The sequence below is a fragment of the Nylanderia fulva genome, unplaced genomic scaffold, assembly GCF_048542155.1.
Source record: "Nylanderia fulva isolate GAGA-0341 unplaced genomic scaffold, ASM4854215v1 Scaffold9, whole genome shotgun sequence".
In the NCBI taxonomy this organism is placed as follows: Eukaryota; Metazoa; Arthropoda; class Insecta; order Hymenoptera; family Formicidae; genus Nylanderia; species Nylanderia fulva.
Window position 1 is genome coordinate 4,884,020 of NW_028191026.1, and position 16,847 is coordinate 4,900,866.

General features: G+C 29.8%; 1 protein-coding gene across 2 annotated transcripts in view; it reads right to left on the bottom strand.

The window, feature by feature from the left end:
- Nucleotides 1–12,149: 12,149 nt before the first annotated feature.
- The window catches only part of l(1)G0289 (plexin domain containing lethal (1) G0289), a 42,652-nt gene continuing 37,954 nt past the window's right edge, over nt 12,150–16,847 (bottom strand). The window contains exons 5-8 of one of the 2 annotated variants that reach the window (XM_029301719.2): nt 16,579–16,788; nt 15,561–15,932; nt 14,502–14,638; nt 12,150–14,044 (exon numbers count right to left, since the gene is read on the bottom strand). In XM_029301719.2, the coding sequence (XP_029157552.2) occupies nt 13,976–14,044; nt 14,502–14,638; nt 15,561–15,932; nt 16,579–16,788 (788 nt within the window). In that variant the 3' untranslated portion in view covers nt 12,150–13,975. Of the gene's footprint in view, nt 14,045–14,501; nt 14,639–15,536; nt 15,933–16,578; nt 16,789–16,847 lie in introns of both variants that reach the window. The other variant, XM_029301718.2, reaches the window with a different exon arrangement.

The following is a 16,847-nucleotide window of genomic DNA, read 5'->3' on the forward strand; positions in this document are numbered from 1 at the left end:
TTTTTACAGGATACACACAAATATATATATATATATAATTTCATTCTATTCATGTATTTATTATAATTTATGAATTTTCTGTATTTTATAAAATTCATAAAATTATAATAAATTCGTGAATTAATAAATTACAATAAATAAAAAATGAAACTAATGTCAAAGAAATTTTGACAGGACATAAAGTTGAGGAAATCGAGAGTTGGAATTGCATTTGACAGTTGATAAGATTTAATAAGTCACTTGTTGAATAAAATAGCGATCGTGCTTTCGCCAGATCCTTACTCGCATCTCATTTACGTTTGATACCGGATATGCAAACACGCTGCTGGGTCATGACGCGAAGCACCATCCGTCTTCTGCGTTCCGGAATACGTCTCAAAACAAGGAGAGATTCTCCTTGTCGGTGCCAGGATGTCTGGAGCCGTCGACATCGACCCGCTCTTTCTCTCTTTCTCTTCTCGTCGAGAAGCCAAGGCTGCTCTCGAACTGACCTATAATCCAGTTTCGACTTCGCACCCGATCATGCAAATTGATCCGTTATATCATCTCGTGATGCGTTTACTTTATCCTACGCGCGACATCTGTTCTTTGTTTTATTCGCTTTATTTTTCTCGGTTTTCTCGGCTTTTTTATTCGAGTCCCCAGGTGGGAAACGACGACTAGTAAAGCTACTCTCTTTTTTATTTAGCCTTAAAGCAAAAGTCTCGATATATAACAAAAGTCGTAAGATGAAACTATCTGTATATAAAAATAGAGATTGATTAAATCGAGATATGATTAAGAGAAGAATACATTATTGTTATATTATTAGTATTATTTTCTTAATAAAAATATAGTAACTTTATTCTTCCGAATAATTACCTAGAGTCTTATAATGAAGATAATTATGCAATGAGAAATAATACACATTATTTAATACATCTGCTCGTTTTATTATTTTTTATTATTATATAATATTATTATATTTTATTATATAGTATTATTTTATTATTATATTATTAATATTATTATACACAGAGAGAATTTTCTCTTAGAATTTATTCTGAAAATCATGGTATAATTATAAATAATATGGTATTGAGAGAATTTTATAAGAATTTCTCTGATTAATATTTACCACAATAAAAATAGTAATATTTATCACAATAAAATATAAAATATGTTCGAAGAATTTTACTATGTACATATTAATATTTTTTATTGTGATAAATATTAATCAGAGGAATTTTTATAAAATTCTTCCAATACCATATTGTCCATGATTACCATTATTTTCAGGGTAAATTCTAAGAAAAAATTCTCTCCGTGTAGAAGATAAAATAATCATAAATAGAATATAGAAAATAAATAGCAATGCAAAAAGCTGATGTCAAGATAATTTAATGTAATTTAATTTATTGTGGAATTTTTAAGATATTCATGATTCATTTTGCGCGCATTAAAGTTATGAGATTTAAAAAAAAAAATAAGAGAAAGTTTCTTCTGAATTATTTGGAATTACTAAATTATTTAATATTGCTCGGCATGTAAAGATTGTTTTATTAATTACAGAAAAAAAATTGCGCGGTCTATTTAAGTATATTTATACAAGAGATGTGTCTTAAGACATCCGAATTTAATATTACAGGACGTGGATGAATATAGATTCCATTTACATAATTTAAAATTATCTTTTTCTCTTCTTTTAATTGTAATTTCCGGAAAAGCAGCTTTTACTTGCGACTTCTTTCTCTCTTGTAACACAGAGTGCATATATTTACGTATTTGAAGCTCTATCTTTAATGAGTTTATATAAGAAGGTGTGTCGAAAAATTCAATTTTGCTCGTGAAGGAAGAGTTGGTCCTTTTCCAGGACTGTATAGGATATAAAACAAGGATAATCCCACATTTACCGTTGAATTTTACGGTAGATTTAATCATCAATCCCGAATCTTTTTCGCGAAATCCCACTACGAGGATTAAGATAAGAAATTACATCTCTCTCCTCTATAGTTACAGTTCGCGCGACTTATTTACATGAGTTTAAGTTCGGAACTTTAGCTTCGCTCCGGGGAGATCTCGCGGAATTTCCGCAGCGGGCGACTTCTTCTTATACTTTTTTCTTTTAGCGTATTTCAAGTATGTATATACTCGGAGTAAAATGGAAATTAATATACCCTGCTGCCGATAATTCCGACGATAATTCCGATAAAGTAGCTACGCTTTTCTCTTCTCTGCGAGAGAGTTTTTGCATTCTTTTCTTTCTTCTTTATTTTTTACATCGGAGTTTTCCGACGGTTATTTTTATCCCCCGTACTTTTGCCAGGCGGATTGGGGAAAATAACAGGTGGTTCCCTCGCATATGTAAATGCCGACGTATCCGATGGCGGTCTCGCCATTTGCGTGCGCTAAAATCCTAAATAAATAAAGCAACGAAATGAGCGTCCCTTTATTTCCGCGGCCGGAGAATAGAACGACAAGAAATGCCGGGTGAGTTTCCGCACGTATTTTCCGCGCGTATCTCGCGAAACGACCGTGTGAAATTTTAATCGTGTTATCTGCGCACGATTTCGAAGGTGGACGTGTATGTATATTTAAATCCGGCTCTTTTTTTTACAATTGCACGTAAAATTCTAGAGAAAATTACGGTTGCTCCTAATTTATAATGAGTCCGTATTGATATTTTTGCATTTTGATTTAAAAGAAACAATATATCTAAAAAATATTTTTCTATTTTTTTAATTATGCGTTTTGAATTAGAAACAATCGTAGAAGCAATTTTCTCAAGATTACTACGTGCAGCTGTATTTTTTGTATTATGTTGATATATTTTTAATATATTGATAATTATTTGACAAAGTTGAAAATATTTTTATACAATATTATATATTATATATAATATAATAATATATTTTATAATATAAAAAAAATATTTTTCTATTTTTTAATCATGCATTTTGAATTAGAAGCAATCGTAATTTTCTCAAGATTACTACGTGCAGCTGTATTTATTATATATATATATATATATATATATATATATATATATATTATAAAATATATTGTTATATTTATTATATAAAAATATTTTCAACTTTGTCAAATAATTACCAATATATTAAAAATATATCAATGTAATACAAATACAGCTGCACGTAGTAATCTTGAGAAAATTACGATTGCTTCTAATTCAAAATGCATGATTAAAAAATAGAAAAATATTTATATATATATATATATATATATATGATATACTGTACTTATGGCATATTTAATTAAGCAGACGTATTGTTTTATCGCGTAATTATCTTTATTGATTCTAGGGAATTATTCAGAAAAAAATAAAGTTATATATTTATTGGAACGTATTGTAGTCGAGGATAGAAAAAATCAATAAACGCGACATCCAACAATAGCGATGGAAAAAAATATCCATTCCTGTCGGTGAGACATCATAAATTCCAGAGTCGTTACGACTGATGTCTCATCGCATCCTGCGAAAGGGGATTTATTGCGAGGGAAAATGCAGAAGTAATATTTCAATGTTGCAGCATCAAACGCCGCATTGTAAAATCTCGTTTACAATCCGTTATATCTTCGGCAGAATTTTTATTCTCGCTCAAAATGCACGCAAGTGCATCTCTCTCTCTCTCTCTCTCTCTCTTTCGCGCGACAATTATTATTTTTTTTTCAACCCTTTTTTTCGCCGTAGGATAATGATAAATAACTGTATCTCTCTCGAGAAATAGGAAATTTGTATTTTATCTTTTTTTTTTTTTTTTTGAGTTAGGATAACACTCCCTTTTCCATAAAACCGAGCGAGCAATTATTATTCTCGCAAAGAAACTCCCATATTTTATTAAGTCGCGCTTATATATACAATGAGAACTCTTTCCCGTTAAATTAGCCACTCCTGCGAACTTTACGCAAAATTATACGTCAAGTTTCCCGGACATGCATTTCACTGCAGTCGTAAATTAATTGATTCTCAAACGTGTGCGCGGATGGAGGTAAAAAGAAATTATTTATTTCGAGCTGGGATTTATAAAAAAGTGCAGCTCTGTTCCGCCGACATTCGATTTCAATTACTATTCAACGCAACTAATGGATCAGCGGCGTCAAAAGCGCCTTTCGCTTCTCTCTCGGATCTCTCCCTTGCACCCCTTCAGGAAAAAAGCGCCGAGATTTATAATAACCTCGATATATACATTTTTTCCGCGCGTGTTTACGCGCCGGAAGCGCGAGAGAAAGAGCTAGAAATTTATCCGAAGGGATGAGGAAGAAAAAAGAAATCAAATATATAATAAAATTAATAATGAAATTATATTATTATATTGAATTTTTTTATTTTATATTAATTTTATTATATCTAATTTTAATATTTATTAATAAAAAATTTTAAACATTAAATCTAATGAAATTAAATATAATAAAATTAGATATATAATAAAATTAATAATGAAATTATATTATTATATCGAATTTTTTTATTTTATATTAATTTTATTATATCTAATTTTAATATTTATCAATAAAAAATTTAAAACATCAAATATATAATAAAATTAAATATAATAAAAAAAAAGAAAAAAATATAATAAACGGAATAATAAAAATTCAAACGCACGCACGTCGATTGAAATTGGGGGGTGAAATGGGGGTGAGTTCATGGGAAGAGAAACACGTGCGGGCGCATTAAAAAGATCAGCGATATAGATGCAGGGAATATAGAGACCGATATTTGATGACAACGTGCATGTATGTTTTACTCTCGCGTCACACGCTCTGATGCAATTCAAATTGCCCCGTGTGTCATCCATCCTCTATCTCTCTCTTTCTCTCTCTCTTTTTCTCCTCCGGCTTCTCTCTCTCGTGTCGAACGAGAGAGTATAGCAACTGCGAATGACGGGCCCGAAGGCAATTTCATTTTTTTTGTACACGAGCTCGACACATTTCGCCAGTTTTTTTTCCTTTGCATCTTAACGAGAGGCGATTTTCGGGAATATTTATTTATTTATTTTTTTTTGTTCTTATCCGATGATTAATCCGCAGAACTGATGTACGTAATAATGCATTCGTTATCATAATAATAATGTGCAATAATAATAACAATAATAATAATGATAATAAAACGTGAATACATAATGATTGTATGTATATTTGAAATGATAATTAATAACAGCAGCAGCATGCTAATCAATTGCGATGCAATTGCATGTTATTAATTATTTTATGTCGTACATTATTAATTTGATGATAAATATTATTAAACACGTGCATTTATATATATTAATTAAACCGTACAAGAATAAGAGATAGGAACAATCGGTCGCATAAATAGTAAATGGTACTTTATCGTGATTATACAATTTTTTAAATTAACATTTAATATTAGTAACGGCTTATATATTGCAAAAAAAAATAGAAAAATGCAGTATAATAATAAAAAAAGTTGAGAAAATTATGATTTCTTCTAATTCAAAATTTAAAAAATAGAAAAATATTTTTTTCTATTTTTTTAATTATGCATTTTGAATTAGAAGGAATCGTATAATTTTCTCAAGATTATTATGTGCGGTTATTTTATTCATTTTACGGAGAGTAATATTTTGAATATATTGATAATCTTATTTGACACAAGATCAAAATATATCTTTTTATATATAACATATCTTCTACTTACAAGTGTATTGTTTCATTGCATAATTATCTTTATTATAAAACTCTAGGAACTTATTCAGAAGAATAAAGTTATCATATATTTATTGGGGAAATACTACTAACAATATAATAAAAATATATTAAATATATTAAAAATAATAAAACGAGCGGATGTATTAAATAATGTGTATTATTTCTCTTTGCATATAATTATCTTCATTATAAGATTCTAGGTAATTATTCAGAAGAACAAAGTTATCATATTTTTATTAGGAAAATAAGACTAATAATATAATAATAAAATATTACAATATATTAATAATATAACAATATTAATATATTTTAATATTTTATTATTATATTATTAGTCTTATTTTCCTAATAAAAATACTGATAACTTTGTTCTTCTGAATAATTACCTAGAGTCTTATAATGAAGATAATTATATGCAATGAGAAATAATACACATTATTTAATACATCCGCTCGTTTTATTATTTTTAATATTTTTATTATTTTTAGTTTTATTATTTTTAATATATTTAATATATTTAATATATTTTTATTATATTATTAGTAGTATTTCCCCAATAAATATAATGATAACTGTATTCTTCTGAATAATTTCCTATATAGAGTTTTATAATAAAGATAATTATGCAATGAAACAATACACTTGTAAGTAGAAGATATGTTATATATATATATTTTTCTCGCCTATTTTTCTCTATATGTAAGTTCGAGATTAATTTATATATGGAACTTAGTAATCTCAAACCAAGAGATACAGTTCCGAAGAATTAATTTTTCGCGCTTGGGCTCTATTAACCGATTTAAAAAATTCATGTATTATTATTATTAATAATATTGAGAGCCGACATATATTTCTTATTTATAATAATATATTAATGATATAACGTAACAACATAATAATAAAAAATAATCAAACAAGCGGATGTGTATTAAGCAATCTTTCGCGTTCACGACGTTGCACAAATTTTGGGTGGGCATTTAACGCCGGCAAAGTTTACCCTGTATAGTGTTTCATGCCATTAACCTATGCAGTCTCGACTGCATAGGTCGAGCTCTCGTTCGCCGCACCCTGCACAATCGGATGCTGCAGTCGGACGTGTGTTTCATCTACATCCAAAGTCAAACACAGACACGGTTGAGCAAAGACTCGGTGGCTCGGTTGAATTAACAATAAGCAAGCAGCGCCCGCGGGAACACTTGTCCGTGTGTTTGACTTTGCATGCGCTACAAAAGTATACCTTATTTTACGAGACGTTCGTTAAAACCCTTGCAATTTACATCTCCTCCGCTCTTTGAGGCGTTTTTTTTTTTTTTTTTTTTTCCTAATTCTCCCCGAAGCTCTCGAGCGCGCGAGAGACACGTGGAAGCCGCAGCAACGTGTCCCAAGTAATCGCGAAGGCAAATGTTTACCAAAGGGAAGCATATATGAATTGTTTATTCTGAAGAAGAGAAAGGGAGAGCGCTGTTCAGAAAATTTCGTTTCCGAGGTAACGTGGCGCAATATTTTTGCAAGCGGAATTTGATTAGAATTTGTGAAGGTAGAGACGTCTAGCGCGAGGATGAAAAATTAATCGACTTTTCGGTAAACATATTTCCCACGTTTGACAAATAAAATTATAATACAGACGCAGTTTTGTGCTCGCGAGGTAAATATCACTATCGCGTTTATTAATTGAATTTTCCCGCGACAAATTGAATTGCAAATTTTGACGTGAAATGTGTGACAATCGTTGACACGTTATTAATCTTGCACTCGCAGTTGAATTTAATAGTGACGTAATTATGCGGGGGAGAGAGATATATGATAAGGCTTTAAATGCGAAAGAATCAATTTTCTCAAGATTACTACGTGCAGCTGTATTTGTATTACGTTGATATATTTTTAATATATTGATAATTATTTGACAAAGTTGAAAATATTTTTATACAATATTATATATTATATATAATATAATAATATATTTTATAATATAAAAAAATATTTTTCTATTTTTTAATCATGCATTTTGAATTAGAAGCAATCGTAATTTTCTCAAGCTTACTACGTGCAGCTGTATTTGTATTACATTGATATATTTTTAATATATTGATAATTATTTGACAAAGTTGAAAATATTTTTATACAATATTATATATTATATATAATATAATAATATATTTTATAATATAAAAAAATATTTTTCTATTTTTTAATCATGCATTTTGAATTAGAAGCAATCGTAATTTTCTCAAGATTACTACGTGCAGCTGTATTTGTATTACATTGATATATTTTTAATATATTGATAATTATTTGACAAAGTTGAAAATATTTTTATACAATATTATATATTATATATAATATAATAATATATTTTATAATATAAAAAATTATTTTTCTATTTTTTAATCATGCATTTTGAATTAGAAGCAATCGTAATTTTCTCAAGATTACTACGCGCAGCTGTATTTGTATTACATTGATATATTTTTAATATATTGATAATTATTTGACAAAGTTGAAAATATTTTTATATAATAAATAATCGTTGACACGTTATTAATCTTGCACTCGCAGTTGAATTTAATAGTGACGTAATTATGCGGGGGAGAGAGATAGGGCTATAAATGCGAAAGAATAAATATTTTATAATGTCGATACATATGCATTTCAATTTTCATCAATTATAATCAATGTTTGTCCTTTATTTCGGTGTGACAGTTTTACGTTTCACTCGAAGAAGCTTCAATTGCCACTTGAGACATAATCAGCATAAACGTCAGCGACAATATTGCACGTGCCATCGCGTTTATAGAGTCAGCACGATATTCGTAATCGATATCCTGATATTGCAACGGCGACATCATAAAATATCGCTATCGCAATCCGGGACGTCGCTTCGAAATCCTTCGATAGAACTTGATGTTTGCAAAAACACACACACACACACACACTTGAAAAAAGATGAAACATTGCGCAGACCTGCTTTTCACATTTTCATTTTCTTTATGAATAATGGAAAATATAAAGATTTTTTTTATTTTCTTTCTGTGCATATACATATAAGTATAAAATCATTAATTTCTATAAAAATATCAAATGAGCAATAAATCGTGAGTAAATAGAGAGATAATAGTTAATATAATTAAATTAATATTTGAAAACAATGATAAAAAATTATTAAATAAATTTTAATATAATTAAAAAAAAATAGAATAAATAAAATAACTTATTAAATATTAATTTAATATCTTGATAAATTTTATGCAATTATTGTAAGCGAAAATGTGTCGACAATTAAAGCCAAATAATATATTCTGTGTTGGATTCTTATTCAACGCGAATTATTTTATTCGTAATTGAGAGCATATTTATTTTAAATAATTAATTCTTCCATCAAACTCAAGTTACATCTCTCGAATCTTATATAGTATTTTAATACAGTTTGAAAGATTGAAGGAAAAAATGTTAATTAATTATGTCTATACTACTGCATCAATTATAATCACGGTGACCATATTTTTTGAGAAAAAATTAAGTACGAAATTTTAGAACTTTTTTCGAACATGTTTGCAAAGTGGAGATGGACAAAAAAATAATTCTGTGACTATCAGAAGTCTACGTTCTTACTTTTATATAATCAGATAAGAGATTCTGTTGTTTTGAAACGTTAAATAAAAAATAAAGGGCAAAATAAGTTTTGGAAAAATGGATAAATCTAAAGGACAGCTACTCGAAATAAAACACTGTCCTCTGAAATAAAGAACGGATGGTCGGCGTAATTATAGTAGCAAGGTCAAGTGTTCGTAATAATCAATATTTAGCGAGAAATTGCTTTTTCAATTTTGAACGTCTCCATAATTAAACCGCGAAATATATGTATAATCCTCCGCTGTAAAAAGTATCGACGTAGAGGAAAGAAATCCGCGCGACTATAAAAGGTTTTTACGGCGTGATAAAAAGTGTAACATCCCCGATGCACCGAAAAGCGGCGGCTTTTGTCACGTATAGCCGAGGTGAAGCGAGATGCGTTTCTACGCGCCGGAAATCCCCTTCGTTGTAGAAAAGACTCGATAAAAACGCGAATAAAACCAGGTTTTAAAAATCCACGCGAATAAATCTGGGAAACGGAAGGGATGCCACTTTTTTTCCTCCTTTGTGTAACAAAACGATAATATCGCAAATTCGAATAAAATTGCATTTGGTGGGATGCATATACAATGAAGCATCGGGAATAATACAGTATTGAGAAAGAGAGAGCTATTTTGGCGAGTCATAAATTCAAGATAATCCGAAATTTCTCACAGAATTTCTCGTAGAATATAAATCCGCAACCGAAACATTTTGTTGCGGTAAAAAAAATGACATAAGAGAGAAAGAAACATATATTTATGTTTAATAAATAATATTATGTTTGATTAATTTTTATATTGCAAATATTACGAGAGAAATAATTTATCGTACATTTTATTCTCCGAGTATCATTTTGTTAAAATTGTTTAGTACAAATTGCAATTATTTTAGTAAAAAATAACAAACTACTTTAACTTGATCATATCATTTGATTTACGTAATTCTCTCTCTCTCTCTCTCTCTTTGCACTTGACAAATTCCCACTCCAAATTTGCAAATTCTAAAGTACTCTCTTTTCCTTAATTTTATACACGAATACGTTCAATGTAATATTATTTTAATAGGTATATAAAATAAGCATCGGGTAAGAGAGAAACCAGCAAAATCCGACGAATCTACAAATCGGTCGTGACATACAAATAAACACAAAATTACAAATCCGGCTAAAGATGTAATTATTTAATCACCTTACGTGCATTCAGCTTTCGCTCGTGCAGAATACTCTCATTACGACGCAATTATATACTCCTTTTAGCAAATTTTCGGAAAGGATGAGGTAAGATTGCACGAGAAATGTCATGCATATACATATATATCGAATAGTTCGTAAAAACCGATTCTATAGTTCTGTTCTCTGTCTGTCATGTTATGAATATTAATATATTTTATTAATTATATATCGTATATATATATATATATATATATATATTATATATATTATATATATGTATAACATATATAATATATTAATATAATATAATACATATAATATATATAATAATATAAATATAATATATAATATAAAATATATATAATATTAATTAATATATATTTTATGTTATATAATAAATTCATTATTAATAATTAAATTAATAAGAGCTCAGATTTTTTTTGTCTTTTTTTTTGCATGATTCGCGCGAGAAAAGTCCCCGATGCGACTTGTCAAAGGCTCCGTGAGAACGCATATGCGTTTTGACATGTTCTGTATGCCCCGACATGCGCTGTACACGATATGCATCGGAGATGCACTCGTCGCAGTTTCCTCGTCGCGAAGTTAAGTGGCTTCAGCACGTCTAGCTTGACGACACAGAATTTAACGCCAAGGGCTACGACGATTTGGAACAATGAAAGTGACATGTACGGAATATGATGGAGATTTAAGGAGTTGCTTAACTTTTTTTTTTTTTTTTTTTTTAATGTGAGAAAAAAGAAATTCAAAAAGAATATCTTGTCTAGTAAATATGACGACATGCTAAGAATAACTGAATTTAGAATTCTTTGTTTTTACCACGAAAAATATGTAAGGAAAATATAAAATATTTATACATATAAAAGTATAAATATTTATAAATGAAAATTAATGTACGAAAAGAGATTGCAGTGAAAAATTTGTTGGCTTTATATAAATGGAAATTTTGATATACATTTTTCATATAGTTTGTAAACCAAATTATTACATAAACAGAATTATACGTATATAATTTATGAAACGAAAGTGCAACTGCGCCTGACTCTCTTCGCACGTGTCTCATATATTTGTGGATATATAATATTTAATATTATTTTTATTATACATCACGTTTTCATCATATAAATCTATCCTTTTAACGTATTTAATATCTATATGTTTATTCCATATTGATTATTTTTTAATATCAATAAAAAAGTAACGAGAAAAAAATGCGAGATATTATTACTAATATATACTATATTATTACTAATATAACATATACTATATCTTAATTTCAAAAATTTTTTTATTTCTCAGCAAATATATATATTTGTCTTTCTTTAATAATAATTTTTTTAAATATAACTTTCGAGATTTCATTGATTGCAATTTATATTGTAATGTGTATACGTGGTTTATCGTGAATCGTGGTTTGATACATTCAGTGTCATCTGGCAATCGCAAGATGAAACTGCAGCCTGTTTATCGGCTGAAAGTATTTGTAATATACATAATTTTCCGAAGCGAATTACATTGTAAAATATGTATATTTTTCGTTTTTTTTTTTTTTTTTTTTTCAAGTAATAACTTTCGTCAAATGGACACTTTATTTTATTCTTACGTATCGTTTATTTTATATCGCGAGATATTCTTTTTGGGGAAGCAGGTTTGCTTTTGTCACAAAAACACATCGTACTATAATAACTATAATATTTATTATCACAAACTATGAATTAAATCGTACACAATAATGTAAGAAAAGCTGTTCACAATCATTTGACAATAATTCACTCCGTCGTTCGATGAAACGCATTGATCGTTCAAACGTCAACGTGACAATAAAGTCTCGTTGCAGACCGATATTTTCGTTCAGACTTTTTACAATTGCGTTTCCCTTCGAATTTCGCAAACAGGACCGAGACGAATCTTTTGGGAATCGGACCGCGTGAATGATCAACGACGTTTCTCTCGTCGCGATTTACAATGAGATTTTTCTTTCCCCTTCTCAGGTTCTCTCTTCGTTGCTTATTTACTATTATACATGATATATATCGAAAGTTTTTACGAAGAAGGCACCCTTTGAAAGTGTGAATATACACTTAAAATTAGATAAAAATTATACTGCCTCGTACAACTACTATATACACTCACGATCTATAATAATATTTTAGATGCTATATAAAATCTTTATATCGTGTGCTATTCTTCATCTTTTATCAGTTTGCCGTTTTTACGCGTATTTAAAAAATGTGTGTGATCTCTTTTAAAAAAATCTCTTCGTAAAATATATCTGTATATATATATATATATATATCTATATATAAAAATAATTATATATGTGATACAAAACGTTATGTAATACCTATATAATCATTTATATATATACATATATATATATTTTTATATGTGATTTTATGGTATGATTGTGTATAAATTGCGACGATGAAATTACAGTTTGTACATGACACCTCCGCAGTCATCTCCAAATTATGTTTTGGAATGTGTAGCTGCAACAATACAAATGTAATAATTTTAGGAGAAATTTCCGATCGATTTAAATTCTAAATAATTTCGAAGATCAAATTTTCTTCTTTTTTTTCCCTCGGCTGCTCGAGGAGCTCATCAAACTGTAGTTTCAGCACGCCAGATTGAAACGTTCGATAATTTTTTTTCTTCCCTTTTTTGCTACATTTTCTCTCTCCAAAACGCTGTCCTCTTTATCGCGCGAACATTAGGTACGTATATAAAACGATTGCTGCAATTTGTCTAACGACGATAAAAAAAGAAAAACGAATTCTTAAACAATAACAAGGTGTACCACGTGCTGCTAAGAATCACATAAATGCTCGACGGACGATCTCGAAAATCGTCCGATGTCTCGATATATTATACGATCGCCTTCGTATACGACGTTTCTATCTCTCTGTAGCTTGGATCATCGATTGTATATGGTTTTGAAGAAGGTCACGATTCTCACAATATATCCCGAAAACCCCATTTGATACGATCCGTGCAGGTATTAATTTTGTATATGAATTCATGTCACATTCGAATCGTTCGCGATCAAATTTCGCAAACTCGTTCAAGTTGGGTAAAAATTCAGAGAATTTCCGCGAATGAAATTTTTCCACATCTAATTACAGAATTTTAATTCTCAGATTGCGCACGACATATATTGTATATATATATATATATAGTCAAAAATATACCACAATTCTTAAAGAGAGAGGACAGAATAAACGTTCTCTCGTCGTGTTTGTCGGCGTTGAATCGATTTCTTCGCGTCGACGTAAACGTCGTAAATGAAATGGAAATGATTGTCCGTATTTACGCGATTGAGTGCAAAACCTGACGAGTTCTGCGCGTTCTCGCGAGTTTATATATATATATATATTTTTTTTTTTTTTATATATATATACGCGCAGACTCGGTATATATTCGCTGTACACAATTAATAGGAAGTTTGGTCCGACACTTTCGCAATTGACTCTGACTTGATGTCTCTTCGTCGACACCTCATCACATATGAATGGTCGCGGCTGTGTAACGGGCTTCGCCTCTTCGCCAGCTCCATTGGCTCGGGCGATACTGAAAGTCCCGAAAAATCAGATGAAATAATCGAGAAGATATTCTAACGCAATCGAATCAATAATCGATATTCCGAATGAAATGACCGTCGTGTCTCGGCAATTAAAAAAAAACATTTAATAAGAATCTATATTTAATATTCTCTGATAGAATCGATAGATAATGAATAAGTGATCAGTATTGCAACCGGTAATCAAGATCGATTATAATAATAAATACAATAAGCGTATATATGAAAGAGCGATAAGATCACTTGCGTAACGCTATCATGATGTAATAATTTAAAATATATTTAATATATATATTTATAAATATTTAATATAATATATATTAAATATACATATATATTAATATTTAATATATATATATTTATAAATATTTAATATAATATATATTAAATATACATATATATTAATATTTAATATATATTTATAAATATATTTAATTTTCTTCTTACCCTGATCAGCATCTGTCCCGATGCACTATGGGGATTGCGATAGGCATATGCACCCCAAGCTGCGAGACCCGCAACTAAAGCGACGATAGTGAGAATGCCGATTATTCCCGAAACGCCCATATTCATCTTGTTCGGAGCTGAAAATTAAACGGAACAAGTCGCTTGAAAATTTGGTTATTATATTTAGAAAAAAGGAATTATTAGAAAAAATATAGGATCGATTATTTCGTCTACGAATTCGAAAATTTATTGAATTTGGAGAAGTATTTATTTCAATATTGCCAAATAAATCATTTATTTGAAACTAACAATATTGATTTGCTGTAAAAAATATGTATTCGATGTGAGAAAATTCTTTTCAAAACAAATCATTTATTTGTATCAAGTAAATGATTTATTAGGCAGTATTGAAATAAATATTTATTAATTTAATAGTTTTTTTTTTCAGTGTGTCGACTTGAAATAGTCGCGAAAATTAATCTCGATCAATTCTTTAAAACAATATTTTTTATAAGAATTTATGTCGCGCAATTTTATCAACCCTTCTGTCAATGAACAATCCCAGAGCAATTTTAAATGTTAACTTAAAAATTTGTTCCGCCTGAAACCAAATACAAAGAGCCTTTGTATTTGGAAGCGAGAAAGACGTCCAGCAGCTGTTATAAAAAATATATATAATTATATATAATTTTATATTATAATTATATATTTATAATTTATATATAATTATACATAAATATATATAAAATAAATATATAAATAAAAACAAAATATATAATAATATATATATATATATTATATATATATATATATATATATATATATATTTAATTATATATAATAGTATATATATAATTTTATATTATAATTATATATTTATAATTTATATATAATTATACATAAATATATATAAAACAAATATATAAATAAAAACATAAAATATATAAAAAATGTAAAATGTGAAAAAATGCAGTTGGGTGCATAGATGGAAGTGATGCATCGACAGAAATATGACACCAATCGCGAAAGGCTTACTGGTGCTCTCTAAGGGACTGGTACCGGGTCTCTCCTGCTTGGCGCTCATCTCGTTGGCGGTGATCGACTCGTCGGGGTGCACGTGACCGTCATGGTCGTACTCCTCTCCCTTGTAGTTCGTGATCTGCGCTGGACAGTTGTCCGCCTCCTTGATATTACGCACATCGCAACCCTTGAGGAGCCATTCCTGCCGCTGTCGGGACGTGCCGGTGCTGCACTTGTTCAGATCCGAGCACCACTTGCAGTCGAAGTCGGGCACCTTCGTCAGGCAGTCCCGACAGTTGTCAAAGTTCAGACACGTGGGCAGTGCTTTCAGATAGATGACCGTGCAGTTCACGATGTCCTGCCGGTTGAAATTCACGCGATGGTATTCGTAGATGGTCTTTCGGCGCACAACTGCAAAGCGAGAAAGATCGATGATTCGAATTCTCGGATTGGGTATTTTTAGGTATCTTTAAGTGTCTTTATATGTAAAAATAACTAGATGCTATGCTTCAAATAAGAGACGGTATAAATGTCAAGCTTGTAGCTAAAGATAACTTTCGAGGTTTTATTTTAATTTTAAAACTTATATAAATTTTCTAAATAAGATATGGAATTTGTCTTTATTTATATCTTATTTAAAGAATGTATATATGTATTTTTTACATATATGTTAAAATAAAATTTCGAAATATATTTGAAGAGTTATCTTTTTATCAGATACAAAGTTCTCGATATTTACAACGGATGATTCACGCATGACTTTTCGCATGATGATAACTCTGTTTACATCATATTTTGCACATTTACATGCGTTGTAACGTTCTTTAATCCGAGCCTAGATTTTTAATTATAAAATTTGCATTGATTATTTCATATAAATTGTTTCTGGGAGTTTTGATACTAAGCTAACGAGAGCCAATTATCTCTTTTTTCTCCCTCTCTTCGTCCATCTGGCAGTTTTCCTGCATTCGACGTTTAATAGCGATGATGTGGATTATATTACGCGATAATCATTACGTAACCACCCGTCTATAAACGGTACAAGAGTCGCACTCACAGAAGACAGTTCGGTCCATGATGTAGGCGTCGCTGAGTCCGACCTTGACAGGATGCATCGTGTCCTCAATGTTTTCAATCACCAGCGGTATCACCGAATAGACGAACACGATGTCGCCGTTCTGATGCAAGGTCACCTGGAAAGTGAAGGCGCCGGCCTCCGGACGATCCTGTAGCACCACTTTGTCCCATTCGACCGTAAATGCCGTACCTGCATCGCGTGTCAATTTCAGAGGAAATATTTAATAATCGTAATAAACATCTTGTCGC